This window comes from Pristis pectinata, chromosome 5 (genome assembly GCF_009764475.1).
Source record: "Pristis pectinata isolate sPriPec2 chromosome 5, sPriPec2.1.pri, whole genome shotgun sequence".
Lineage (NCBI taxonomy): Eukaryota > Metazoa > Chordata > Chondrichthyes > Rhinopristiformes > Pristidae > Pristis > Pristis pectinata.
Window position 1 is genome coordinate 16,478,713 of NC_067409.1, and position 18,633 is coordinate 16,497,345.

The 18,633-nt window shown below is 38.5% G+C and overlaps 1 protein-coding gene across 2 annotated transcripts in view; it reads right to left on the bottom strand.

The window, feature by feature from the left end:
* Positions 1-2,023: 2,023 nt before the first annotated feature.
* lmbr1 (limb development membrane protein 1) overlaps positions 2,024-18,633 on the bottom strand; it is a 167,728-nt gene continuing 151,118 nt past the window's right edge. For both annotated transcript variants that reach the window (XM_052016196.1, XM_052016197.1), the window contains 2 exons: positions 11,566-11,727; positions 2,024-8,317 (listed from right to left, as the gene is read on the bottom strand). In XM_052016196.1, the coding sequence (XP_051872156.1) occupies positions 8,232-8,317; positions 11,566-11,727 (248 nt within the window). In that variant the 3' untranslated portion in view covers positions 2,024-8,231. The remainder of the gene's footprint in view (positions 8,318-11,565; positions 11,728-18,633) is intronic.

The window sequence follows — 18,633 nt, forward strand, 5'->3', positions numbered from 1 at the left end:
TTCTGGCTGATCACCCTCTCCCCTCAGAATATTCTGGACCCGGTCCGTGACATCCCGTACCCTGGCACCAGGGAGGCAACACACCATCTGGGATTCATTGTCGGGTTCACAGAATCTCTTATCCATTCCCCTCACTTTAGAATCCCCAATAACCACCGCATTACTCCTTCCCCTCTGGACCACAGCACCAGGCACGGTGCCAAAGTCCCAATTGCCATGGTCTTCCTCTGTCAGGTCATCCTCTCCAACAGAATCTAAAATGAGGTACCAATTTTCGAGGGGGACCGCCACAGAGGTACTCTCTACAAACTTTTTTATAACTTCTGTCTATTTCCTGCTCACTCTCCCTAATCAGCCGAAGGTCATTGAGCAGCTGGTCCAGACTCTCAACCCGTTCCTTGAGGAGCCGCATCTCGGTGCACTTTGTGCAGATGTAGTTATCAGGGAGGCTGACAGTCTCCCAGGGTCCCCACATCTGGCACTCCAAACATAAGACCAATCCCAGATGCATACTGCTATGGCACTGTCCAATACTATCTACTGAGATAAATAAACCAGCGACTTACACTTGCTCTATAACTCTCGCCTCTTACCCGGTCTCGCCGAAGCCTGTTGAGCCAAAGCCCAAACCACTCTGCTCCCTCTCACTCTGCTGCCCGCTGGATATGGAAGTCTTTTACTTAAATGGCCCGCGCGCTTCTGAATGATATCACACGCCTGTGCAGTCACTCGCCGCTATTCCGAACGCTAAAGAGAAAAGAGAAAAAAAAGCACTCGCTCTTCGTTAATTTCTGGCTCTCTCTGCACTCTCACCGCCAAAACAGCAGAAGATGGGTGAAGAGACAGTGATTTTGAAGGATATTCAAATTATTTGCTAGGTTAACTTTGGAGTTTGCCGGAGATTTGGGACATTTCCCCCATTTCCTTGTTATTCACCATTGCAATATTGTTTCATTAAGGTATGTGGAGATAATCCACAATAGCATAATTGACTGAAAATGCAAACATAATTGTAAGTCTTTATTTCTCAATTCTCTATTGTTAATGCAGCACCACATTTAGATAAAGGCTTCCAGTCTGCTCTGTATTAAAGACAATTCTGGGAAGCCACGGTTTGGAATCTCTTGATTTTCTACCAGGTGGAACCTCCAAACTGAAATAAGAGGTGCGGTCAGACTGCATTATAAATTAGACATTATATCCCCAATTTGTGCGGTGCACACACTCCTGTTTACATCAATGGCACTGAGGTTGAGAGGGTTGAGAGTTTCAACTTCCTAGGAGCGAACATCACCAATAGCCTGTCCTGGTCCAACCACACAGACACTATGGCCAAGAAAGTTCACCAGCACCTCTACTTCCTCTGGTGGCAAAAAAAAATTTTGCATGTCCCCTTTGACCCTCACCAGTTTTTAATCGATGCACCATAGAAAGCATCCTATCTGGATGCATCACCGCTTGGTATGGCAACTGCTCTGCCCGAGATTGCGAGAAGCTGCAGAAAGTTGTGGACACAGCTCAGCACATCACGGAAACCAGCCTCCCTTCCATGGGCTCTGTCTACACTTCTCGCTGCCTCGGTAAAGCAGCCAACATAATCAAAGACCCCAGCCACTCAGACATTCTTTCTTCTCCCCTCTCCCATTGGGCAGAAGATACAACAGCCTGAAAGCATGTACCACCAGGCTCAAGGACACCTCTATCCTGCTGTTACAAGACTATTGAACAGTCCTCTAGTACAGTAAGATTGACTCTTGACCTCAGAATCTGCCTCGTTAAGGCCTTGCCCCTTGTTGTCTACCTGCACTGCACTTTCTCTGTAACTGTAACACTTTATTCTGCACTGTTATTGCTTTTCCCTTGTACTACCTCAATGCACTATTGTAATGAAGTGAACTGTATGGATGCATGTAAAACAAAGTTTTTCACTGTACCTTGGTACATGTGACAATAATAAACCAAACCAATTCATCTACACAGCATTACATTTTGATGGATTGCATAAATATGGAAATACACATCAAACAGTTAACTAAATTTATTGTAAACACCGGAGTCACAATGTAAGCTTTGATTACAAACAATTTTACAAAATAAACTATAAATGTAATATAGGTACAATGTTGATGATACATTCTCAGTTCCAACAATGAAACAATACTAACATGCAATTTGTCAATAACTGGAACACACAGGATCTGCATCCTAGATATCAAAATTAATAACCTAACTAATGAATTGGCAGCTACTGGCTTGTTGCGTTTCTGCAAGGTACACCTCAATAAATTCGGCACAAGAATCAAGTTCGCATTAGAACAATGTGTAACAAATCTAATTATAAAAATGTTCCATTAGTATGGGCACTATTGGGCAAGCAGCATTTGTGAGTTATAGGAAATAGCTATTCTCAGAATATGACAGCAGAACAAAAATGTTAAAACAAAATAATTGCTGATAAGTAAACCAACATGACAAGAATGCAGTTACTATTTCAAAAAAAGATGACATTGCGGCAGTTTTTGTTTGTTGTTTATTCCCCTCACAGTTACGATGGAGTGTCGTTTTTAGATATCTCCATCTGAGTCACCATTTTCCTTAAACTATTAGATTAACATTAATTTTAGAATGTGCAAGTTCTAAGCCATGCAAGTGATAACCATGGAGCTTTATTAATTCACCATTAATTTGTAAGCCTTAGAGAATTTTTTGGATAGCTACCAAAATAATGTTTTTGAACAAACCCCAATAAAGGCAGCAAAATTCTACATTATGACTGGTGTAGCTTTCACACAGCACAGCATGAAGAACATTTAGCTCGACACCTCAGCATCAGTACCACGCACAAAACTTTTCCACTTCCCGCAAGAGTCATCCCTTTGCTCCATGAATTAAGTTAGTGATTTCTTGTCAAATTAAGGGCACCCGTGCAGCCCTACATTCAAACCTGGTGTGTTTATATGCCACTGATCTTCCATATCTTTCTAACATGAGATTTAACGTGTTGGCTTTAAATTGGGGAGAAAAAAAATCTGTCCAAGTTTTTGGAATGATGAGCAAAATGACTGCCAAACTGACTGCTTACAATATAAATGAGAGGGACATAGACTTCATGAGAAAACATAGATGTTTACTCCTCAATGTGCAAAAATACAGTCAAGTGATGAAAATAACTCACACCAGTCTGTCCTGACTCAAATACATAAAGGTTAACACAGAAGGTTAAAACCAGCATCTTCGGTAGCCAACTAATACGTTAAATAACTGCTTCTGTTTTATTTTCAACTCGTCTTATTCAGTACGGTAACTTACATTAGTGGGGTGTTTTTTTAGACCCCTAAACTACATTTCAGTGCCCAACAAAAATTAAATATTGTAATTTGATACAGCAGTAACTGCCTGCCATTCACAAAGTATCGCACAATTTGATAATGAATAAGAAAATGTACTGCTTATTTATGGAGTTCGATCCTTTTCAACTCTGCCTAATCTTTAAAAAAAATTTCACTGTTTTTAAACTTAAATAAAAATGTCCAGAAAAATCAACACCCTTTTCAGTACCACTGTAGAATTCCTATTTAAATAACCAGAGCAGGCATTTTTCCCAAGCAATGGCATCAACACATTGAACTTAAACAAACATGACTCTTTGCAGGGATGTAATCATGACTTTGGAGTTGGTTTCGAAAAGAAGCATGCAGCTGCCAATTCATCAAACTGCAATCCTTCACCGAACATCGTTCACAAGAGGAAACAATCTAAAGTGTTGCTTCACAGCCTAGTTATCAGAAAGTTTCTCACATTTGAACTGGTTGGATTTGTATATACATTTGAAATAAGCTCACAATATGTTTTTATTTTTATTTTCCCAGTAATCCAACTATGAATGGGTGTCAGATAAATTACATGTCTGTACACGCTGTTACAGCTATAGCCTTTAACCAACAGGAATTTTTACTGGCACCACATAATGGGCCATTCTAAGTTTACTCAAACATAGCAAAATTATCTGTATTTTGCAGTTCCTTTTAATTGCAACATGACAGGAAAATATTTCTACATGTCAGATCACAGTGCATAAGACAATAAAGATGCAATTTACTATAATGAACTCCATCAATATGTACACAAAAAAATTGCTACAAAAATGTGATCAAAAAATAAAAACTCACTAAAACAACATTGATTTGAGAGGCATGAAGAAAAATCACAGTGAATTTGTCATTAAAGAAACCCTTTATAGTTAAGAAGCTGGGACATTTATAATTGGTTCACAAGACACCACACGTGTAGGCATTTTTGGTCACTGTAAATAATTGTACATAAAGCAATTAAGTAAATCTAATGAACATTCAGTAGCAATGCCAAACTAAACATGTGGGATTTGCCAAGGACAGAGGCTGGGCAAAACTCAAGTGACAAAAACAAAATGTTGTGGTACCTCTCCTGAGAAATCTGGCACCTTTACTTCTATCTCGTTGTTACTGCACCAGAACCAAAGGTCATTGTTACCAAAGGGAAAAAAAAACTAAAGTAGCTCAAAAAATTGCTTGTTACTGTAACTTGCTTTTCATTTCATATTCACAAGTTAGTTATTTTTAATGCAGGAGAATTATATGCTGGCAGTTAGGCAGTATTTACTTCACTTTGTGCATTCACACTACTGGCTTTTCTAATTCACGCTTGCTGAGAATGAACTCTGTGGATATCCTCTTAAAGAGCAGACAGCCTCCATAAACCAGCTGGGCACTGCTGTCCAACACACAGATACAGAATGCAAACACACTGATCAGCTGTCATTTAACTCTTCTTGAACTGATGATACAAACCTAATAGCTTATATACCTACATTAACTTTGCCTATGATACTAGGGTTTTGTAGCATCACCTCCCCCACCCACCCCACAAATTACAATTAGTGTGCCTGCTAATATACTGCATTCCTCTCACATAGAAAGTGCCTCAAATTCAATGGATTAAACACTGCTTCTTACTCCTCTCTCAGGAATGTAAAACTTCTCAATGCAAATGGAATTTGAATACTATTAGCATGCAACAGATTATTCTTAAAAAGGTACAAGAAAACAGCATCCTTAGATCCTATAAATATTAAGACAGATCAGTCACGAAGACTGTCGCAAACTAAAGCCACATTTCTTCATTTCCACCTTTGCTGAAAAACTATAATAGCTGCAAATCTGGATTTTGGCATCTAGTTGGATCACACTAAAATTATTTGTATTTTGAACCAAAAATGCTATGAGTTTGATGCATGGCTTCACTCCCCGCCACCATGCCAGGTCATTAAAACTGCTTCAACAAGTGATGGATACAGGTCAGCATCTGCTGATGATCCTGAAAATGTTTGATAACATCCAATTTCATTATAGCAGTAATCCTTGTGCAATTTTATTAGGCTCGGCTAAGGACAATGTCACCAACCTGTGCACACTTGCATCTAAGTGACTTCATTGGAAACTGGAAACAGCTTCATGGGCATTTTCTGCAAAGAATTATCACCTCCACACTGACTAGACATAACCAGTGTTATAGTTAAGGAACAATGAGTGACAATGAAGAAAAACAGAAATCAGAATATGCAATATATTGTACTATTAGTATTACAGAAAACAATACTTAGACCACAAACAATTTAAGTGGCAAAAATAGCATTTGACAAGGTACTCAAGATGTTGAAATAATATTCACCAACATGTTGGTGATTCAAAGTCTTCAAAACTTGCAAACTAGCCAAAGCAGCGAACGTGAGCTTTATTTTGCTCCCTCATTCAAGATTATGATGGAAGATATTTTTAAATTTCCCATTTCATTCAAAAGGCCAGGCTCAACTTCCCACAGACCCATGAACATAAAATGCACTTCACAATCTATTCTTCCTGTTCTTTCCCTAAAAGCAATGCTCATGTGGACAACTCATCAAACACTGGTGAATAGTGCCTTCATTCAGCTATTGCCTCAAATTATATCCTAACTAAATGTTTAGCCTAGAATCTACATAAATGGGTTTATCAAAATGGATCACAGTTAATGTAAACAGAACTAGAATTTAACCTTGATACAAGGTAACCAAGGTCTGCAGAACTCAGAATGTGATCAGGATCTTCAAATATCTTCAAAGACCAGGACAAATGCCCTTTCTTCCCCACAATGCAAAAGAATATTATTTATTTTCCAACAATAACATGAAACATTTTCCAAAAAACTTTCCTACACCAATCAAATTAATCTGCTTGGGTAACAGCGATTAATATCACAACATAAATTTAGTAGTGTTCAGCTCTTCATACAAAGTCTGAAACAATTCCTTTTTACTTGAAACATGAAACACAACCAAATTGGAGAAGCAACTCAAATACAATCACTAAGTGGGCATTAATTTAAAAAAAATGCTATTAAACAGGATGCCAAGTGAAATTACTGAAGAATTGAGAACAAATAGACTTGTGGTTATATAGCACCTTTTCACATCCTCAATATATCCTGTTCCCTTTACAATCAACAATATTTTTAAGAACAGTTACTACTGTTATGTAGACAACATGGCAATGTGCATACTTGTGGGGAGAATGGTGAAATAGGTGGTGGACAGGAGCGAATTCAGGGATGACTCGATTTACATTTCTGGCATCATTCCAAATTAATCACCATTATAATGGATACTCTGTGGAAGTACAAAATGGGTATGTCAGATTTTAAATATTGGTGAACGTTCCTCTCTCCCCTTTCCCTCACCCCAACACCCCCCCCCCCACCCCCAAATTTGCAAATTAAGTAATATACATTACTTTTTCTGGATTTCCTTTCAGGTTTCCTTTCACACTAGGATCAGACTATCATAAATTACCACTTTATATTTATAAATTTCAAAAGAAGTTAATGTTAAATAATAATGATTTAGAAGGGCTTTATGTAATCAATTTTTTTTTCTACTTTCAGCTCCACAGTACACAGAAATGGTAGTGAGCCAGGAATCTACTGGTTACAGGAAATGCTTTAGGAATGAATTTCAACAAACAGTTTGTAACCAATTGATCTGGGATCATTCCACTTTGTCCCTAGTCAGCATAATTCATGGCCATTTACCTGTCTTCAAATAGCAAATTCTCAACAAATTCACGTCTCCTCCTGAAGTCGTCTCCATCACAACTATTTAATAATGTCATACAGTAGGGCATTAAAACTTATTACACTGTAGGTGAATATTCTAAGATAGCAACACAATAAATTATTTTATTATTGATATAGGGGAATTATAAACACAAAATTAATACTTCAAACAGTTGGATATGAATTCCTAGCTGACCTGTATACCAGAATGAAAAAGCCAGGCAGAATCTTCACAGCAATCAGTTCAAACTTCATGGGCAGCCAATTTGCCAAGACAGGTCTGAAAGCACCCGAATCAGTTCATTAGAACCAACTGACACCTGGATTGTGTTGGGAAACTGCAAGGTCACAGGTTTCCAGTTGCTAGCATAAAAGGGCATTTACTTAATACCTATACTAATCCTGTTGGGGTTTTATTCACAAGTAAACCCAACCAGCTAATTTTTTGTTATACAACAGAAGATGGAAAACCAATTTGTTACAATACAATAGAAGAGTTTAGGCAACAAACTAAACAGATTTTTTTTCTGCTAACGGTTACTTCATTCAGCCGAAGTATCTGAATGTGACCAGAATTATCAGAGTCCAGGTTGGCTCAACTGAAAATCGGATTCTGTTCAAAAGCAGTAAATGGCAACAGCTCCATAACTTCAATGCAAGTAACAGCCAGAATTCCAAAGCTCTCTGAAACAGCACATTTACAGTGAAGACATTTCCAGAAGTGGTCCAGGGCCTAGATAAACGAGTGTTTCAGTGACAAACTGACCAGTTGACTCTGAAAAGAATCTTTAATCACAGCCAAATGGATCCCAAATCGTAATCTGATGATTTGTAGTGGTTAGTCTGAATGCCGCATGACAGTCCAAGCAAAGCATATTCAGTAGTATTCAGAATCTGATTGCAAAGCAGGGAGTCCCAGACATTTACTTACTATGCGTTTCCTAGTTCGAATTTTCCCACTAGTGAACCCTTCTTTGACTCTTCATAGCAGCTGAAAATAAATGACCATTAAGACTCAAGATAGGTGGAGTGGAATGTCATCCAACTGAATTGTTTGCTTCCCCCTCCCTCCTCTACACACACATAAAGTTGCCAAATTGCTGATCTCAGAATGATTTTTGATGTCCGTTTGCAGAATGCAGGACCTTCTCTGTGTCTTGTGTCCTACTTGAAAGATGCAAATTATTCAGACCTAGAGAAAAAGAAAGTGTTTAAGTTTCATATCATTTTAAAATCACTGATATACAACCATTATCCCTGCATTACAAGTTAATTGCCGAAGACAGTTATGCCCACTATTTTAGCAATAAAATTAAAAAGCAACTTGAAAACATTCACACCACATGGAACAAGACATAGCTAATAACATTTTTAATAGCATAAAAGCACAATATTGCAAATGCTGGAAATCCAAAATATAACTCAGCATGCCAGGCAGAGAATAGGGGATGGAAGAGTTGACATTTCAGGTCATCAAAATTGGAAATAGATGTCATGTGTTTTAAGCACTGGAGGCAGAGGAAGGGAGCAAACAAAGGAAATTACAAAAGGAAAGGTATTGGTTGGCAGCTAGGGAGATCCTAGGCCATCGCACAAAATCAGGACTGATGCAGGGTTTCGACTCCCCCACACACACAGACCACGTAACTCTGTAAAGCTTTGATATGTAAAGTTTATCTGGTTCTCTACTACTCTTCAGGGAGAAAACCTGCCTGTTTTACCCAATCTGGTCAATATGTGACTCCAGGCCTGCAGTACAGTGATTGACTGAAGTGCTCTAGGAAGCCACTCATATGGGCAGGCACGGTAGTGTAGCAGTTAGCGTAAGGCTTTACAGCGCCAGTGACCCGGGTTCAATTCCGGCCACTGTCTGTAAGGAGTTTGTACATTCTCCTTGTGTCTGTGTGGGTTTCCTCCGGGTGCTCCAGTTTCCTCCCACATTCCAAAGACGTACGGGTTAGGAAGTTGTGGGCATGCTATGTTGGCGACGCTTGCAGGCTGCCCCCAGAACACTCTACACAAAAGGTGCATTTCACTGTGTGTTTCGATGTACATGTGACTAATAAAGATATCTCATCTCATCATCATCTCAGATGCTGCCCGTCTGCGGAGTTCCTCCAGCAGATTGTTTGCTGCTCCAGATTCCAGCATCTGCAGTCTTTACGAAACCATGTTTAGGTCACATCTGGAATAGTGTGTGCAGTTCTGGTCCCCACAGTATAGGAAGGAAGTGATTGCACTGGTGAGGGTGCAGAGGAGATTTGCCAGGTTGCCTGGGATGGAATTCTTCAGTTAGGAGGAGAGACTGGACAGGCTGGGCTTGTTTTCCTTGGAATAGGGGACACTGAGCGGGGACCTGAGAGTTTTGTGAAATTATAAATGGCACGTTTAGGGTAGAGAGCAAGAAACTGCACCCTGCCACCCCCACCATAGAGATGCCCAAGGCTACAGGCCATAAGATAAGATCTTTATTAGTCACATGTACATCGAAACACACAGTGAAATACATCTTTTGTGTAGTGATTTTGAGGGGCAGCCCGCAAGTGTCGCCACGCTTCCGGTGCCAACATAGCATGCCCATAACTTCCTAACCTGTACGTCTTTGGAATGTGGGAGGAAACTGGAGCACCCGGAGGAAACCCACACAGACACGGGAAGAACATACAAACTCCTTACAGACAGTGGCCAGATTTGAACCCGGGTCGCTGGTGCTGTAAAGCATTGTGCTAACCACTATGCTACCGTGCCATAGGTTTAAGCTAAAGAGTAAGAGGTTTAAAGGGATCTAAGGAACAGTTATTTCATCCAGATTGTGGTTGCTTTTTGGAATTCACTGCCTGAGAAGGCAGTGGAGGCAGGTTCTCGCAACATTTAAGCCACAGCTAGACAAGCAGCTGAATTGCCAAGGCATAGTAGGCCCAAATACTAGTAAATGGGATTAGTATAGATAGTTACTTGATGATCAGCATAGGCACAATGGGTTGAAGGGCCTTTTTCTGTGCTGCATGTTTCTATCAAATGGCAAAATTTATGCAAATAAAAGAAAGTGGTAATGAAGAAACAAATGCCCAGAAATTCAAGAAATTCAACACAAAGGAGTATGCCAGAAAGACCCATCAGTGGGGTACAAGACTGCACTGCACAATTCCTGATTTGGAGATTAGGAGCAACATTTGGGCTTGGTGGGAGATTTGGTGCAGCAGAGGGAAGTGGGGAGTAAGCCTCAAGGATTTACTTACCCGGTAGGTATTTTATTCCACCATTTATCAGATAAGACCATCCCAACAATGCCAAATGCTTAAGTTGCCCTCCAGTGCTCTTGAATGACTGACATAGAAATCATGTCAGACGCACGTTGGTGACTCATAACCAGTCAAAATTCCAGAAAGATGCAAATGACATGAAAATGATTGTTACCAATTAAAATTCTAGGCAACAGGGGGATCCATAGGTTTAAAAAGGGAACAGCAAAATTATCTTAAGTTGTTGAATTCAACATTGAGCTCAAAAAGTTGCAATGTGCCTAGCTGAAAGATGAAGTCTTTTTCCTCAAGCCGATGTTGGATTTTATTGGAACAGTATAGGAATGGGAGAGGGGCAGCAAGTCTGAATAGGGGTGTTCCGTAAAGCAATGTCTTGATTTGCATTTGGTCTCCTGATTGTAGAGATCAAGTTTTGAGCACAAATACGATATTCCAAATTAATAGTACAATCACTTCAACCTAGAATGTGTATCTGGATAGAGGAAAGGGAAAAAGTAAAAGGTCAAGTTTCTCTCTCCATAGATGCTACTTGACCTGCTGAGTAATTCCAGCAATTTCAGATTTTCAGCATTCACAGGGATTTGCCATGTAAAATAACTTAAGAAATATCTACAAATTTAGGAGACTGAAAATTTTAACTTTTGAGTTGATGGAAACCAGTTTTGGATCCACAAAAATTGCAGTGTAACTCAATAATCATATACATTAACTTCCCCAAAGCCAAGAACTACATAAACCCTACCAGCAGTTGTAAGCCAAATGGAGTATAAATCTTTATAAACTAGTACAAAGCCACATTTTATAGATGTACACAATCAAATTGATTTTGTAACTTTTTTTGCATTAAGTGTATTGAGAAAATGGGTGCACCTGTTGCTTTCTTCTAACATTAACCATTCAGAAAACAGCAAACCTTCATTATCAATCGCAACACGTACAGCATTAACAGTTAGCCACAACGGGCAGCATAACTTGGGTCTAGCACACCAACTTGCATCATCCAGATAATTCAAAAGCAACATATAAAAGTATGATGGCAATCTAAGTGTTACGTGGATCTTTTAATGCCAAGCATAGATATGCATTTTAAGATACATTAAGAGATGAGAAAATTCAGGAGTTAAGCTTCTTAGTTTTAATATTGGATCAAGGAGTGTTAATAGGCATTGCCCCTTACCTAAAGCTTTAAGCAGTTCTTCTCTTACTGCAGATGTAAATTTTCTGATCAGGCACAGAGTCGTTACCACAGCAAACAACAGATTGTAGGAGAGTACAATGTAAAAGTTGCCAAGCCAATTGAACCTTCCAAAGTCTCCAAGTAGGTCAAATCTGGTTATTCCTGTTAAAAACAAGTATTTGCCAAAAAAGATCAAGGAAATTTCACACAAAGAATGTAACAAATGACTGACAGACTCCCTGATACAATTACATATTTCTGCATAGAGTAAAGTATCATGTGTCAAGAATAAATGGTAACACTTAGATGACTGCACTCAAGACTGCATTTGACATTTACACTGTTAATGAGAAAATTTACAAAGCAACGTTCAAAGAACTCCTACCCTTGAAAATGGGAATTGCAATCCAAAGACAATCACCAAAAAATGCTCCCCATCTGGCCCCACCCATCACCTACCAGCCTCTATTCCACCCGTCCTACAAACTGCTACATACTGGCAATCTTCCCTGCTCTCTCTCAGTCCGATGCAGGGTCTCGACCAGAAACGCTGACTTACACCTTTTGCCTCCACCGATGCTGCTTGACCCACTGAGTTTTTCCAGCATTCTGGTTTTGTTCTAGATTCCAGCATCTGTAATTTCTTTTGTCTAAATGCACATTTATTCCTCTCCAGCCACCCCCTCAATTGCAAGGGTCAAAGCTGTGCTTTGGAAGACTATGCAAAAATAAAAGGCAGTATCAGCCTGGCCACATGTTATTTGCTTGACTAACATTTAGTTTCAATGAAGTCAATGGAACTGGACACTTGGCATTTAAGCAGGCTGGCAGTAAACATGATGCCATTTGTTTTGAGCTGCAACCAAAGGCAAAATTCCACTACACAATGGTGCATCACTTCACTACAACTTAGTAAGTTTTTGATCCCTCATTTTGTTGCAAATCAAAACTATACTTCAGTAAGTTTTTTTTAAACTTATAAGACCATATTTAATTATGTCCTCATACACACATTCTACATGGAGAATTTTTCAGCTTCAGTTATTAGAAATATTGAACAATTGAAATAGAGAAGATTTTTCTCCTCATGGCCCAAGTTATACTGATGATAACTGCAGCAGCCCCGCTACTGCAGTAATTGAGATCAGCTAATCCAGCACTGTCTAAATGGTAGAAACAGTGATGTTGTGCTGCTGGTGCACAGCTGTGCGTAACAGGAGCCACTATACAGAAAAGCTGCACTTGCCTATTCAGAGAGCTACAAATTCTTTTTTTGGAGTCTGCAGCTTTGTGAGATAATTAATAATGCCTTCACTCAGAACAGAGAGAACCAAATCTCCTTCTGAAAGTTCTGCATGTACCCATCCCAAAATTTCTATTAAGAGTTCAGCTACAATCACCTCCACTTTTCCACTCTATCCCAATATCATATGACTTCCTTTGTTCCCAAAGACCTATTGATCAGTCTTGAACATACTGTAAATAAGTATTCTCAGCTCTGTGTTGGAGAATTCCAATGAATGATGAACCCTTTCTTCATCAGTCCTAAATATGTTACTCCCCTACCTACGATCCCTAGTTTAAGACTTTTCAGCCAAAGATAGCAGCCCCTCAGTGCCTACTCTAATTCCTTTAAAAACATTTCACGTGCATTCACTCCCAATTCTTTTAAATTCAAGAAAATATAGGTCCATTCTATGCAATCTCTCTTAATTGGCCAACTCCTTCAAATATGTTGTTTAATTTGAATCTGGTGTTGGTGACATTGTCGTTACTTGCATCTTTAAGTTGACAAACATAGCCATAAAGCATGATGGGAAAGCTTCCTCAAAAAAATGTAGGGTAGCCTAATAAAACAGAAAATGCCAGAAACACTCAGTAGGTCAGGCAGCAACTGTGGAACTAGATACTGGAGTCAAAAGTTCAAGTCAATCACTCTTCATTAGAACTGGAACAGTGGGAAAGCAAGTGCGATTTAAGTTGTGAAGAGGTGGTGGGGTGGAGAGGAAATGTTTGCAACAGGATGGAGACCAAAACTGTATTGGCCACATAATTACTACCAGTGCCAGCAGTTAAAGAAACAAAGCAATGTGTTGCTGGAAATCTGAAACAAAGAAGTATGCTGGCAGCAACTGTGGAGAGAGAAGAAAACAGAGTTAATTTAGTAATGAGTGGCCTTGCATCAGAATTGGCCAGTTCTGATGGGGAAAGGCACCCGAAACTGTTGAATACAATTGTCCTCTCTGAAACTTGCCTAGATGGAAGATGAGATGCTGTTCCTCAAGGAACATTGGGCAGCACTGCAACAGTGTAAAGTAATTGAATTGAAGTGACAGATGATGAGAAGCAAAGGTCACCTTTGTGGATGCTGGATGTGAGTAATAACCACATCAAAATCCCAAAGAAATAAAAGTTCATGGAAAGGCCCTAAATTCTGTGCATTAACAGTATTTTCTGTTTCAACATTAAGGCAGACTTCTTTCATGAAACAGAACAGCTGATTCATACAGTAATCTTTTAAGAGTTCATTCTTCTACATCTTCAAAAGTGACAGATGGGAAAAGAAAGCTCTCATAAGCCACAAATCTATTACTTGGCACAGCTTTAACCGACAACGAATAAAATAAAGATATGAGTTTGGAACAAAGCCAATACAAAACATGCCGGCATTGGATATTAGAGGCTTAATGATACCTAGATTCCAATATATCAAATATAGATTTCTAATTGAATTAAAAACATACTTGATCCACATTCACGAAATACCTATTCAATATTCTCCCAGTCATAATATTTTAGACCCTAGACTTCATCAACTTTATATAAAGAATAGTTGTCATAAGCTGTGAAGAATTTCAACATATGCCAAATAGTGTGCAACACCAAGTATAGTTTCCTAATGTGTGATTCATAATTGTGGATGTTAAGATGTGTTTATAATAGTGTTGATTTTACCATTTTGTAGCAATGGTAGAACACTGACTCGTTAAATTAGTCAAAATAACAAAAAAAAGAGAAAAGACCTGCAAACAAAAACTGCTAATAAAATTTCTTTTGTATTAATGGTATGTCCATACTGCTGCACAACAATGCAAGTAGCATCGGAGTAACAGACATGGGCTAATATTGCCAATACTTGCTACCTGCACGTTTCAGCATTAAAGCCTCTACTGCAAGCAATCACACCATAAATATTAAATCCAGACTGATATCTACGCATCTGTGCATTTTAAGACAATCTCAAAGGATTTGTGAATAAAAGACACTTCTCCCTTGATTTAAATCATACATTAACACTGTCACCTCCAATTCTAACCCCACAGCAGGCAGCCCCACACCCCTATAACATCCAGTTCACGGTGATGCTTTGTAGATTGCTTAAAAGGCAAATCAGAGATCAGTACATGATCAAGTGAACTGTCAGTTTTTGGCACATGACCAAGCAGATTGGCTAAGGGGAGATACTTTTCATCGTGACATGCTGGCTGCTGCTGGGACTTGAACTCAATGACAAAGCTCCAAGGCAAATGTTAAACCTAGCACCAAAAGATCAAGATGAGCCAATATCTTAGAGCATTCTGATGAGTGAAGAATGTCCATTTTGTCACACTGGAGTGTGAATGACTGATTACATTTCAGCCAGAGAAAGATAACCCCGTTATGCACCTTAAAAATATTAGAGTAATTAGTAAGAGAATGTTCAAAAATACTCATTGTGCACAATAGTATCTATTGCTAGCAATCTACTTGAACTAATGAAATGAAGCCACATTTGTTTCTAGAGGAGTTGAACTTTCCATCTGTTTTTTTTGTGCTTATTAAGTCTTTAATCTTGAGGAAAGTATGTTGGCTGAGTGTCATACAGCCAAGTGTCCTTCATATCCATCTGATTAGCTGAAAGAATCACTGTCTGCTCAGGTTGCTGTATTTAAAAGGCAATAGAAAAACTATTGGTTAAGTAGATATTTTCTGCAGCTGCTCAGAGACCATTTGCACTGGGCCCTCAGGGGAAATTTAGGAAGCATTTTGATGCCAAGTTTAGAGTTAGTTAGCCAGATCTAGCCTACAGCAAATGACATTCAAGGTCCAAAATGACAAAATATCAAGAACATAAAAAATACTCGCCATCTCCATTTTGCACCACAAGAATCTGAAATACATATCTACCTTTAGAAGTTAAGCAGAAATATAGTTTTAAATATGGGAGACATCATATGCAACAAATATAAGCATATTCAGCTCTATAAAAGCAAAGAAAATGCACTTTGAATGCAAAACACAAAATATTGTGTCACTTTAGGTAAATAAACTAAAGCTGCACAGAATATACCACTTGCCTTCTTAACAGCTTGCTGCACCTGTACATTTGCTCTCAGTGACTGGTGTTCACTGACAGCCTGGACTCTTTCCCATTAATACTTCCCAACTCCTAGTATTGAGCGTCTAACCACTTAGAGGTTTAACCCAAATTACCTAAGAGCTGTTTTATTCAATGTGTTGTATCAATGTGCAAGTGACTATTCCATTTAATATGGAACTTTGGAAGCTTTGCATATCAAGTTCGAAGCCAAAAGCTCTGATTCTAAATAGTCCAACATCATTCTCTATATATTCTTTTTTTCTGCTCCAAAAGGCATTCGGACAGGTACATGGATCGGAAAGGCTTGGAGGGATATGGGTCAAATGCAGGCAAATGGGAGTAATGCAGATAGGCATCTTGGTTAGCACAGACACGTTGGGCTCATTTCCATGCTATGTAACTCTATGAATCTATATAAATGAATGCACCAAGGTAGTAATAATGAAGATAGCCAGAACTGCCATAGTATAAGCCATCCCAAGACCTCAAATCCAAAAAGTGTGAAATCATTTTGCTCAACTTGTTGATACTCTAAAGAAACTATTATTCCATGAGTAGCCTTTTAACTACTTTGTCAATTCACATTTGTTGAGACAACTAAAAATCTATTTGTTGTATTACATGTAATAATTAATTTCAAGATTCATTAAAACATTAAAGATATAATTACCTCTGTAAAAAATAAAGTCAAGACTTCTTAACATGTCAAACAAAATTACTTCTCTCACAAAATTTAAGCATCAAGTTAAACACACAATCATTTTCAGATTCAGGCAATTGAGAGCACACTCTACCATGTTCAATCAGGAGAGACAAAATAATGTAGAAATCAAGTTTTTAAAAAGAGGTGTAATAAGGTGAATAAAAGGCTCAACTATGCAATTCTCACAAACCTGAAAACTATGGGTATTCTCATGTCAAGATTAGAACATAAAGCTACATATGATTGTCCACTGAGCATTCAATAAAACACATTATGTGCCTAGGAATAAAAGACTGCCAGCCAGGAAGGTTGGGAGACTAAATGCTTAAAAATTCTAAATCTTTAGTATAAAATATATAGTTCCCTTTTAATATTGTTTTAAAACAAAAGCTTTCTGGATGCTAATCCATTAAACAAAGGAGGAAACTTTATAAAACTTCATCATGGCTCTCATAAACCAGATAACTGAATGGTGGATACAAGGACATATCCTTTTCTATATTTTGAAAGGCCCTCTTCTCAAAGCAAGTCAGAATTATAAATCAGAATTATCAAAGCATATTATAAATCAGAATTATTGCCTCCAAGGAACACTTCACAAGTAGCAAATGCATACAAATTGCCACTGATAATTTCCCCATGGGCATCTGAGAGAAACTTCCTGGACTCATCCAAAGTTTTAGAAGGCTGTTTGTTTCAAATGAAAGATTTGGGAAAAGTTGGTTCATCAAACATAGCAGATCTCTATGATCTGCTATTACTCTATGACTCTATCTAGTTTAGATGGGCATCTTGGCTGGCATGGATGAGTTGAGCCAAAGGGCCTGTTTCCTTGCTGTATTACTATCGCAACTTAATGCAACCTGAGTTTGAAGCAAGGAACTCATCCTAAAGCCAGGAATATGGGTGAAATTCACAACTGATATGTACATGACAGGAAGAGGAAAACTAGTTTTGTGAGCCTGCTTAGGTAGGAAATTCAGACTTAAAGTAATTAGATATGACCAAGTTCAATTCAGGAAGTGGGTCAGCTAACACTTCCTTTGTAAAGATGCCACCCAAAACTCCTTGAGTGAAGATAGAGTCATAGAGTCATACAGCACAGAAATAAGCCTTTCAGCCTATCACGTTCAGGTCAACCATTGACCACTTATTTACATTAATTCTATATTAATTCCTTTTTTTATGCTCCCCATATTCTCATCAATTGCCCCCAGATTCTACCACTCACCTACACACTAGTGACAATTTGCAATGGCCAATTAACCTACCAATCTGCATGTCTTTGGGATATTTAAGGAAACCCCAATGGTCAAATGGAGAACGTGCAAACACCACACAGACAGTGCCCAAGGTCAGGATCACACTGTGAGGCAACAGCTCTACTGGCTGCTCCACTGTGCCACCTAACCTCAGCCAATAGGGATGGAAAATGAATGCTGGCTTTGACACAAATGAATAAAAAAATCGCATTGTTTTCATCTTCATGAAAGGGCACACAATATTTTTTTGTACATAGGGGCCTGCAGCACCATTGTGCCAACCAGCTTGGCTAAAGCAGTGGTTCAATCACACGTAGAGTGGACTCGCCACAATGCCTTTCCTTGATTTTCATCTTAAGTTCAAGTTATGTTATAAAGCCTCTCAAAAGCATTTTCCAAAGGTTTCATTAATTGGGATTAATAACTAGAACAAGTACCATTAGTTTTAAAGGATTTGCAGCTGTAGAATATTAATAATCCCTCAACATGACTACTGCAGTATGCACGTGGCAAAAAGTGACATCGAAAACAGATGTCAAAATTAAAGAAAATAATTGACAAAAGGAAATACTCTGATGGTGTTATATGATGACATCATTGAATGCAGACAACAAAAAAAATATTTTAAAAAAATGCATACAACAAAATGCACCCAAAAGGTTTCATGACCGTTTAATTGGGCACCTTTTTAAAATCCACTGAAGAACTCAAGAACATGGCGAATTTGAAGAAAATTTTCTTAT